This window comes from Chionomys nivalis, chromosome 18 (genome assembly GCF_950005125.1).
Source record: "Chionomys nivalis chromosome 18, mChiNiv1.1, whole genome shotgun sequence".
NCBI lineage: Eukaryota > Metazoa > Chordata > Mammalia > Rodentia > Cricetidae > Chionomys > Chionomys nivalis.
Window position 1 is genome coordinate 55,972,602 of NC_080103.1, and position 12,263 is coordinate 55,984,864.

The following is a 12,263-nucleotide window of genomic DNA, read 5'->3' on the forward strand; positions in this document are numbered from 1 at the left end:
GAAAAACCAAAAAAAAAAAAAAAAAAAAAAAAAAAAAAAAAAAAAAGAATAGCTTTTATCACTTTAGATACTTTAAAGATATATTTTACCTAATTAATATTCATTTATGTTTTAGTGCCTCCTAGAGTTAGGTGGGAGATATTTATGCATACATATTTTTATAAATATATATATTTAATTTTGTCATTCTAGTTAAAAGTTTTGCATAGAGAAATGCTTTTCAATTATGTGTGTATATATTTAATACTAAACATGTTCTTTTGAATAGTTGACTATTCAAGTATGTTTTTCTTCTGTTAGAAAAATAATATGCATTTATTACAGGAAATTCAAAAAATAAAAAATGTAAAGTATTCACTGAGTTACAGTCCCAACAGTTTGTGGACTCTCTGAGATGTTCTCCCAACCACATATCTAGTGTAAATTCTCTGCCTACCTTTTCACACATCCCAATGTTTTACTATTTGAAAGTGATATTTTTCCTCAGTGAATATTTCCTTGTTTTCATAGCTAATGCTCAAGATGCTCAGAGAAGACTTTGAAGTATATAGTACCTGAGAACTCTTTCCCAGTTCTTATTCAGTAGGATTCCTCTCTTCATTATTTCGATTGTAAGGAGGTTATAATCAAGACTATAACCAAATGATTTGCTGTGTCATAAAAACATAAAGACAATGAAGTTGCACATTTAAATAAAATCCCGCAGTAGCTACCCTGCCTCATGAAAGATGTGATAAATGGTTTAGAAAACAAACATTTTAAAATTCACAGATGCTTCCAAGCCCTGGTCAGACATAAATTCCTATCAGTTTTTCTGTAACAGTGAAAATCCTGAGGCCTCATCACCAGCTCTTGGTACATGTCACAGGTATATAGTCACTCTCTGCACACAGAACGCAAAACACATCTATTTCTGCCTCGGCGTAAATTTTAAAATAAATCCCCCCAGGAAAGAAAATGTTGAATACACTGTGTTTAACTATGATCCAACAAAGGTGGCAACACCTTCTCTTCCCCTGAAAGAGCCTGCATAGTATTTAGTGAGAACTTTGAAACGCTCAAGGCATTTAAAAGTGACAGAATTAACACCTGGTTCCCTCGAGTTAGTGGGCAATAGTCCACCTTCTTCATGACCGTGCACTTTTTCTTGCTTGCTTTTGCTTGGGAGTTTCAAATGTAGGAAGAGTTCTTTACTTACCATTCTGGGAAAGATGAAATGTATCATCGTACTGTAAACAGCCTGGAAAGCAAAGAAAATATTATTATTCATGATACCTTCACTTATGGAGGCCCTGACTGTCAAGTGACTGCGTCAGCCACCAATCGGCAGGAAAGGCAGCTACAGGGCCAAGCATTCAGGGGGGACTCATGGACAGGCCTGCCTGGGATTGAGTAGTTATGATGATAAGCACTCTCAGATGCATAATGCAGCACTTTATTTTCTCAAAATAAATGCTATAGGCATAAGAGTAAAGAGTCAATATATATTTTTTCACTCTGCCATTTTGCTCAGTTGAGTTAATATTGAAGTGACAGAGATATTTAAAATTCTTTAAGGGAAAACGTGGGATACATTCCAGTTTTCTGAAATCAACATAATGACCATTGTTTCTGCTTAACCATAAATGAAATTTCTAACTGGATTTTTTTCTACCTACAAATTAAAATGTAGAAACTGAGAAATGAAGATTGAAGTCCCATGTTCTTTTTCAATTGCTTGCTACTTCCTATTGATTAACCACAAAGTCCTCAATATATCACAAGATAAAAATTAGAGCAAATCTGCATTCTGTAAAGCTCCCCCAAACACACAGAGCCCCTGAAGCACTGGAGATCAAACCAAGGTCTTGCATGCCTGGCTAGTGCTTTACCCATGAGTTCTGTTTCCAGCCACACATGTTGGGTCTCAAATTCACTATGTTCTTTAAAGTTTCTAAAACACATTTAATTTTATTTTTACTTTTGCATTAGATACGAAATAATTGTTTTTTGTATTAATAGATAGAAACATATCAGAATTTGAGAAAATATGCTGTGTCACATCCTGATGAGGTTAGTAAATTTTCTGTTTCTTATCTTTTTTAGGTATCATAAACATATTTTAAGGAAAATATATTGAGTATCTCCCTTTTGAAACTGCACAGTGGCTAAGGGGAATGGAAGTAACAGCAGAAAAATAATGGGAATTTGTTAGAATATGTTAGATACCGATATTTCAGATCCTAAAATGTTTATCTAGGGAAGCAGTTTTTATATCAAAACTATTCTCAATGTTGATTTTAAAAGATTAATCCTTAAAATATAATCTTTCTGTAAATAAAAACTAAAGTTTAAATGTAGATTCTAATGTTTACAGTTTTAAAGGACACTTGGCTAGAAAGTAAAATTATATTTGATAGGTGTCTGTCTTATTTGTATTTTCACAGATAAATATCTCTTTGTCTTTATTGTAAACATTGTATTCAAATGTTTTTGGATTTTTAGAACCCTTGCTTTCTTAATTATTATTTTACATTCTATAGTTCATAAGACATCCATTTCTATTAGATATTCTGTTTTTAATAAACATTTGGATTCTGTCATAACTCACAAAATTTCCCGATAAAAATACTTTTTAAAAAAATTTTATAATTTGTATCCAATCATTAGTGTTCATAACCCAGTTCAAAATTTATATTTATTGGGTTGTTAACTGAAAACTTTTCACGTCCCCAAAACCTATACTTAGAAAGGCATTACTGCATTGTGTGTGTTTCTTATTCACAGAGGATTATTAATGGTAGTTCTTGATATCACTACTCGTGTTTACATTTCTAAATTGCTATTTTTAAAGTATTTTTAGGCATAAGCTCCTGAAGAGGGCAGCACGCTCTAGACATCATTGAATTCTCAGCTCGGATGTGACAGCTTTTGGTTTCCTGCACTGTTTTTTGTTTTTAAGAACTAGAAGGGAGGAACTGGTTCTGTTTCATAGATATCTGCTCCCATGATACAGTGAACCAGAAGAAATTCTAAGCAGTTGCCCACCAAGGTCAAAACTGCATTTGATTATTCCAAAAGAACATTCAAATTAGCTACCCACAACAATGTGTTTTGAGAAGGGACAACAAAAAGCTAGCAAGGAGAATTTGCGTTTGGAATATGTTTTATCTTAATGCTGTGGGTAACGTCTCCTATTGGCAAAGCGTTCACTGTCAAGCCTACTAAAGGGTTAGATTTAATTATCTCACTTCTTGCACATTTCATCTCAATTGCTATGGCAACATTCACTTGCCTCAGCAGCAGCGCACACTTTAATCAGATGCTTCCTCCCCATTTCTCTATGAGCCTAAAAGGTATAGTCAAATTTACAACCAAGTCCTGATGAATCTGATAACACGGCTTACAGTTTAACGGGAGTCTTGCCTTCACCCACACATACGAATATCCCCAGGTTTAAAGATGTAAGATGTGATGTTTGAACTTTCCCACTCAGTTCATTTATTTTTATTTTATTTGACTATCACTGACCCTTTTTATTCTTTCCTTTTACTACTCTGTTATCTCTAGCCAGTCACCACTCAGAAGACGGAGAGGATGTTCAAAGGCCAACCGAAGAGCCTGTGGGACTATTTGCCTCTCTATTGGAACACAACTTGGATTGCCCTGTCACAAAACCCTCCTTTATTTCTTGAGTACAGGCAAGAGAAGGAAGACAGTACAAACTAATACAGGATGCAAAGTGCAGACTATCAGATCAAATAGATGGCTAAGCATGAAGAAGCTGCTGGCATGTTCCAGGGGGTGTGATGGCTAAGCTGTGTGCTTCACTTGGGCGACTCTGTAACCGTCAACTTTGTCATGCAAGTCAACATCACTTTAAAGAGGAGTAGGAAAACTTTGGCGCATGGGTAATTATAACCATTATTCAGAAGGTCTTTAGTATAATTTGATATTGTATAATAGTTATTAACACAATTTATTTTACATTGTATTTAAGAAGCAAAGTGATCTAAGACGGTCCCAGAAATTGTAGAGGCTGCCCCCCTTTGGATTTAGATAAAAAGCATTTTGCCTTAAAGTTATGATAGTACCCCACTAAAATGTTTTATTTCAGTGGCCAGCAGTCATATTTTAGCAAACTTTTTAAATCATCGCTTAGGTGTGGCTAGTAAAACTTCCATTAGTGGATGCAGCCAAAAAGATGCTTGCTGTAGCCCCAACCTGATGGCATCTTATGGATTACAGATGGCAAAAGCAGGCAAAACTCGAGCATAAAAGACCATTTTAAAAATCGTCCTTATGTACTTTTAGCTTTAATTGAGCTCCATATTAGCAGGTTATCAAAATGTCATTATTGAAAAGTTAAATTCTCATTAATGATAAAGTTGAGAAGCTAGATATTCCCAGGAGAAGCTTAATTAAAACGAGAAACCCGTAGGTTGAGATAGTGCAAATGCTGGCTTCAGATATTTGTGGGACTTCTTATATAGGACACATAGAGTGTCTGGCAAACTGACAAACGGGAGAGCCAGAGAAGTGGACTTGAATGCCGTAGAAGGAACAACCTGAAATGATGCGCATTGCTTAAATAATACCCTAAGCTGCAAAGCACTAAGTTCCCTCTCTAGGTAATTTCCAGAACTATTCGCATGTGAAATCTATTTTCTCTTGCTTGAATTCTGGGAGAACATTGTAGGAAACATGTTAGAGCCACTTCAGGCATTAAGATCAGGAGATATGACGAGCCACTTCTTACTGGATTTTTCTTTATGTCTTTATAGAAGCCTAGCAATAATGCTCAAATAGCACACTCTACAGCTCCCTGAAAATCCTGGTCTGGATAAACAGGGAATGAGAAAAACAAAGTTCTTAAAGGAGAGTTCTTCAAAGCCCCCAAGGAGACATGCAAATTGGTCCTAAGTGGCTTCCCTTCTAGAGCCTTTGGTGTTGCCAGGGGATGCGGAGAGGTGAGGATTGAGTTTCCCTTTCGGTCTTGGCGTTTCCAGCGGGAGTGCTGTCACACGTGGCCTCCCCTACTATGCCTACATTAGACTTCCTCTCTGGATGAAAGGAAGATTTTTGGCACTATTCTCAAACTCTACATTCACTTAAGAAACAATAATTGCTCAATTAAGAGAAGCAGGAGCTTTTCTTCTCTGTCCAAAGAAATTTAAAGATGAAGAGGAAATTATGCATCTCATGGGAATGCTCATCTTCTGCGTGATTGCTGACTAAGATAAAGGGAAGTTGTACTAATTTAGAGATTATAAATATAAAGAAGTTGCTGATTCTTGACTCAAAATAACGTTTACTTTTCATGTAACATTAGACCTGTAAAGTTCCAGCTTACATTAGTCGTGAGTAGTATTCTCATTAAGTTTTGAAGTTTCCTAGGGTGGCTCATCCTCACATCCCATTGATGTAAGGGACTCCCAAAAGGTGTAAAACGGAACCTTAATGCACTCCAGTGTTGTGCTGGAGTGGGTGATCTCTGAAGAATGCTGTCCACCAGATGTATGCCATGTCACCTACAGACCTTATCTTGTAACTGCTGGAAAGTTAACTTTTATTTTCACTACAAACAACACCACCACCAACAACAACAAAAACAGAGTCTTGTATTCTTATTAATTATTTTACCTCCTTTATCCTTCCTCATCCATTCTCATCAAACAATTGCATTAGTGTGTGTTGGTGAAATTTCTCCTGCTGAGATGTTGCTACCAAATGGCCATGAAACTTGTCTCCAAAAGGCTCACCCATAAAAGCTTTTACAAGCCAACCCATTTGGTTGGCTGTGATCCAGCAGTCTCTGCTGAACACAAACATCAGCTACAGAGAAGCAAAAGCTTCCATGGCACCCTGGAGGAACTTTTTGATCCCAAAATGTCACTCCGAACTCACGAATATTTCCTTGTGTCACGAAGACCGGGAGAAAAGGACTGCATCTGTGTAATGCTTTTTCCGCCTGTTTATAAACCTGGTCCCCAACACCAGACTGTCTTCAATTAACAAGTATTTATTTGATAGCTCTCGTGTCTTAACATTACAGCACCAGAAAAGGACAGACAGGAGCCTTTTTATTTTAAATGGTGCTGTTTGTTACTTGAATGAAGAATGATGCATTGCTGGCATATTGTAAAACTGAAGACACTCCAGGAGACAGCATTAACATAAAAATGAAAACACACTGTCTTTTTTTCCCCCGTTTCATACCACAAAATCTTTTCATATAATTCAACCATGTTACTTCATTTAGGTAGTTTCAACAGCAAAAGATAAGCACATATTCTGTGGCATAGTCAAATGTGGCCCCGTCCCACCTCCCGTGTGGACCTCTTGCCTGTAGAATGTTAAGGCATCAAGATTCTGACAGTGAGCTCACTGAACATAGGAGAAGCCTGGATTTTCAATGTGCACCATGCAGCAGTGCTGATAATAATAAACATTTAGAAAGTGTTCATTCAATGCATAATGAATGAGTAGTTACTAAAATGAATGCAATGGTATGGCCCAAATCCAAGGAATGTTTAGCAAGAACAGTGTCATTTGAAATGATCTTAATTTCATGAAGTTATGGGGCTTTTCACTGGCAGGATAGATTTGAATAGTGGGTGGGAAGGAGGCAGAATTAAGAGCATCAGCAGATTGCTTAGGATACCTCCAAATTAGTGAAAAGATGTAATTCTGCAGATGGAGGATTGTACTCAAAACCTTGGGCATGCTCTGTGGTGTCTCTACCACTGAGCTATGCCTCCTACTCGGGCTCTCGTTGATGAGGCGACAGTTTGTGGTTTTGTGTGGTTCGGATTAAAGAATATTGTCGGAAACCATTTCTCAAAACTAATTTTAATTTGCTACCCTCCCCACCTAGTTAAAACAAAGACTCTAATTTAGTAGGTTTGCTTTGCGAATGTGATTACCCACTTTTAGCAAGTTCCCAGGTGGTGCTAGCACCAGCACCACACTTGGGATGGGGTTGCTACGGAAGGCTGAAAGGCATGCCACGTCCTTCAGACGTGAGAATGACCCTGCCTTGTTGAGCACTCAAGGCAGGTTGAACACTGCGCTCCCAGGAGATAAGTCTGCTAACCTCTGAGAAGCTGGCTGAGGGAGAGCGGGGTGAGTCCAGGAGACCCAGCTGAGAGGTTGTCTCTGCTTCTGCTGCAACTCCTGCTGATGGACTGGCTTGTATACACCGTCAGTTCGAAAGCAGGCTCATGGCTGAGTGACTGTGGGCCTAGTGACTTTGAAAACAAGTGAAGTTTAGTAGAAAGCAGAGGGAGTCGATAAATGCTTTTCCCTTCCTCTCTACCTGGAAAAATGCATCCTTTCCTAAAAACCCTGAGATTTTCGCTCTTCTGTTTCTGTCCTATGGAGCTGCAATTACGTCCTCCTATGCATCTCTCAAATTCTGAAACCACTATATCATAACGATGACAATAATAGCAATTAGCAAGATGGTGCAACTTGTGTTTTGAATGCTCATTAGTACTGTGAGGCAAATTGCTAAAGAAAATTTTATAATTAAATCTGTGTACCAATACTGTGAAAATTTGTCTTCATTTATACAGATGAGTGTAAAAGTGAAGGAATGTGCATGTGTGTGAGTTTTGTTCCTGGTATATACTAAGTAAATATATTTATCAGAAAAAAATAATCAGATATACTCTATCACATCGCTGGTTCCTCTTGCACTTTTTGCTTGACTTTTTTTTTTCTTTTTTGCTTTGTTTCTTTTTCTCCAATAATTATAACTATGACTAGCAATTAGTGTTTCCTGTGCCTTGGGTACCGCTGTAAGCAATTTGAATGTATTGTTCATTTAATGCTCATAATAATTCATTAACTTAAGGTGTTATTATTATATATGAGGAAAATGAGGTGTAAAGAGGCTAAATAATATGTCTAAGTTTCAGTATCTATAGCAGGAGAGTTAGGACACATTGAACCATTACTGATGATCATCCAACCTCTCTTTAAAAATGTAGACTTCTTGGTACTTTTTAAAATAAACAACTTCAAATCACAGTGAAAACTGGTACAGTGTTCCACCTTGCTCCATGAATTCACATGTTCTGATCTGGGCTGTGTTTGTCCCACAGACAAGCCAAGCGTTGCTACCACTGACTGTAGCTTTATCATAGAATCCTCCTTCCTGGCTCGTGTATGCTACAATTCACTTAAAATGTTTACATAGCCAGGGAACCTCTTATTCATCAGGTCCTGTGCTATTCTTCATTCTAGGGGATGATGGTTGACGTCACACTGTGCTGTCCAGACTGGCCTTCAGTTCTAGGCTCAAGCAATTCTTTTTCCAGAGCTCCCTGAGTGCTGGGATTATAGGCATGAGCTATTTCACTGGGTATGAATTTAAAGAGTATGAATTGTTTTTGTAAGATGCTTTTTGTTTGGGGTTGTCTTTAATTTTTTATTTTACATTTATTTATGCATAATCTGCTATGGCATGCATATCATAAAGTTTATGTCGACTTCAGAAGATAGCTGGATGGGGTCAATTCTTGTCTTCTGCCATGGGAGTATCAGGGCTCAAACTCAGGATACCAGGCTTGGTGGCAAGCTCCCCTACCAGCTTACTCCGCTCATCAACCCTTGTTTTTAGGTTCTCTTTTGCTTTCTCATCAAAATTCAGTTCATCTAGGTTTGGTGTGAATTTGTGACAGCGATTCATTGCTCTATATTCTATCAGGTGACACATTACTTGTGATATTAACATTTATCCTGTGACTAAAGCATTAACTGTAGAATGGCTCCTTTCTCGTTTTATAGGTATTTTCAGAGCAGTACATGAAGTTGTATTTATTTATCAAAGCAGGAACACACGGATGTTTATTTCGTTTAGTGAGTTGTAATCTGCTATGGTAGAACATTCCAATCTTCCTGAATGAAAAGCCACCCCAAGAAGCTGTAATCACATAACTGATGATAGAGAGGCAGAGAGATTAGGATTCCAGAGTTCAGCTCTTCATTTGGGGACTTATTGACAGAGTTAGGAGACAGCAAGATCAGGTGGCCCTTGACATTTGAGTCACAAAGAAGGGCATGCATATTGTTTAGGACAAACTTGATTTCATTTCGGTCATAACGTACCCGGTTTATCTTAAACTAAATATCCCATTAGATTCAGGTCGAGTTCTAGCACCAGAGTGCAGCTGTAAAGGTCCCCATGAAAACCTAATAATAGCCTCATCTATTTGCCATTCACCAGGAAACCATGTGAAATAAAACTGACTAGGGTTACCCTGGGGTAGTCACGGTGGATCTCCTTCAGGCTGGGTGCAATTGGGTCAAGCTGAATCTGTATATCTCTATTGTTATCACACATTGGTATCTTCAAATCATCTCAGATATGGTCACAGTAATTATTTTTAATCTGATTTTTTTTTCTTCAACATGTTTCTGGCACTGCAAGAACATCTGTGCTTTTACATAACAAGATATTCCAGGCTAGGATTTTTCTTTTTGGTTTTTTGAGAAAGGGTTTCTCTGTGTAGCCCTGGCTGTCTTGGAACTCACTCTGTAGAACAGGTTGTCCTCAGACTCACAGAGATCTGTCTCCTCTTCTTCCTGAATGCTAGAATTAAAGGTGTGCCCCACTTCCTTCTGGCGTATTTTATTTTTCATGCTACACCCTAGTGTCAGCTCTTTCTCCAAGGAGTCTCCATGGTTTTCTGTTAACAATGGTGAGAAACCGAGATGGGGGAGGAAAGAGAACCCAGTGCACAAGGAGAGTTCTCTTTGGACCCAGAAATTAAGGGACACATGATGGAAAAATCCATCTATTGATCCACATATTCAGATCTATATTTATTTCTTATGTACTTATGAACCATCAAGACTTCCATTTCCAAACCAGTCTTACGGGACCTCCATGGCCTCTAATTTCATTTTCATTACTACTTTCTCTGACAAAGGAGTCTGTCTTCCTTTATGCTTAATGTAGTTCCTTATGTGGCCAATCACCTTGAGGTGGGGCAACTTATCTTTTTGTTACCCGAACACTCCCACACCCACCATAATGGTCCCCTCACTCTATCAGAAGTTAAGAGCCCCTCAGATTTGGATCCCATCCCATCCCACCTATGGATGCCTACCTTCCTACTGTCCCACACCAACTACCTACAGATGCCTGTCTTATTTCCCCATCCCCATCTCATGAGTTAAAACTGACTTTTTCAGGACAGAAACAGACGAACAGAAGGAAGGGGAAAAGAGAAACGAAGGTGAAAAAAAAAGAACAAAGAACAATACATATGCTGAAAACCACATCTCCGCAATGTGAATTCTAAAGTTATAACAAATTATTATGTTTAATTGAAAATGTTCTTTTTTCAATATGAGCAACTAAAAACAAAATAACTCTCCTTTAACTAGACCTCACATATTTGACTGATATTTATTGTGTGCCTACTCCGTGGTAGTATAATAAATTTTGGTAAAAACCCAACTAACTGCAGTTATCAATTAATCAATATATTTTACTTACTGACTTTTCAGGGAAATTGGCCAATTATAAGAAACCACATTGAGACTGACGATTTATTTAAAATAAGGTCACTCTTGAAGTAAGCATGGATTTTGCTGTAATTCTTGTGACATATATTATTCTACGCAGTGAGAAATCATAGAATTATGAAGCTCAGAAAGAATATTAACTCAGTCACTATTAGAGCATTATGGGCTGACTGTGGACATCTTAGAGTCTTTACAACACACACCGGGCTTTATACTATTAAGATAAAACATTTTATCTCCCAAACATGAGATTCTAGCTTATTCATTTAATGAATACGAAACATTTATGTATTTCAAATGTTGGTCAAAAAAGCTAAATTCTAGCTGGGCACGGTGGGTTGTACCTATAATTCAAGTGCTTGGGGGCAGAGGCATAAGGACCAAGAGTTCAAGGTCATTCTCAACTACAATTGAGTTTAGAGCAGTTTGGGTTGCCTGGGATACTGTCTTAAGAACAAATTATGAAGTTACTGTCTGGTAACAGGGAAAGACAACACATACACAACACATGGATTTCTATGATGTCAAAAATGATTTTAAAAAACGGGGCTGGCTGAGAGTCAGGCGCAGGTCAGGATGGTGGACAGCATTTACCGTACCCGCTCCCTGGGGGTGGCGGCGGAAGGGCTCCTGGACCAGTATGCGGACGGGGAGGCCGCGCGTGTGTGGCAGCTGTACATCGGGGACACCCGCAGTCGCACCACAGAGTACAAGACGTGGCTGCTTGGGCTGCTGCGCCAGCATGGTTGCCGTCGGGTGTTGGACGTGGCCTGTGGCACGGGAGCGTACTCTATTATGCTGGTGGAAGAGGGCTTCAGCGTGACAAGTGTGGACGCCAGTGACAAGATGCTGAATATGCACTTAAGGAGCGCTGGAACCGGAGGCAGGAGCCCGCCTTCGACAAGTGGGTCATTGAAGAAGCCAACTGGTTTACTCTGGACAAAGATGTGCCAGCAGGAGATGGCTTCGATGCTGTCATCTGCCTCGGGAACAGTTTTGCTCACTTGCCAGACTGCAAAGGTGACCAGAGTGAGCACCGGCTGGCGCTGAAGAACATCGCAAGCATGGTGCGGCCTGGGGGCCTGCTGGTCATCGATCACTGCAACTACGACCACATCCTCAGCACAGGCTGTGCGCCCCCGGGGAAGAACATCTACTATAAGAGTGACCTCACCAAGGACATCACGACGTCAGTGCTGGCAGTGAACAACAAAGCCCACATGGTAACCCTGGACTACACAGTGCAGGTGCCAGGCTCTGGCAGACATGGCTCTCCTGGCTACAGTAAGTTCCGGCTCTCTTACTACCCACACTGTTTGGCGTCCTTCACGGAGTTGCTCCAAGCAGCCTTCGGGGTCAAGTGCCAACACAGCGTGCTGGGTGACTTCAAGCCTTACAAGCCTGGCCAGGCCTACATTCCCTGCTACTTCATTCACGTGCTCAAGAAGACCAACTGAATGTGCTCTGGCTCCTATAAGTCCCCAGCCAAGGGAAAGTGTCCCCGCCCCAAGATTACCACCTAACACAGATAATGCATCTGGGTGCAGGAATGTGGGTCAGGCAAACGGGAGTCAGCAATATAGTATGTGCCTTTCTCAAAAAAAAAAAAAAAAAAAAAAAAAAAAAACAAACAAAAAAAAAAACACGGGGCTGTAGAAATGGCTCGGTGGTTAGGAACACGTGAATGCGTTTGGCTGCCAGTTCCTACGTTTGGTGGCTCACAGCTGCCTGCAACTTAAGATTCC

At 39.3% G+C, this 12,263-nt stretch overlaps 2 protein-coding genes across 2 annotated transcripts in view; one reads left to right on the top strand and one right to left on the bottom strand.

Annotated features, from left to right (window-relative positions):
• The window catches only part of Adgrl2 (adhesion G protein-coupled receptor L2), a 614,888-nt gene that overhangs the window by 205,384 nt on the left and 397,241 nt on the right, over positions 1-12,263 (bottom strand). The window contains exon 3 of the mRNA XM_057793300.1: positions 1,199-1,240. The gene's annotated coding sequence lies outside the window, so the exon portion shown is untranslated. The remainder of the gene's footprint in view (positions 1-1,198; positions 1,241-12,263) is intronic.
• On the top strand, positions 11,095-11,983 carry LOC130889517 (glycine N-methyltransferase-like). Its single transcript, XM_057793318.1, is given in 2 exon segments — positions 11,095-11,368; positions 11,371-11,983. Coding segments are annotated over 2 exon segments (879 nt in total). The 3' UTR covers positions 11,976-11,983.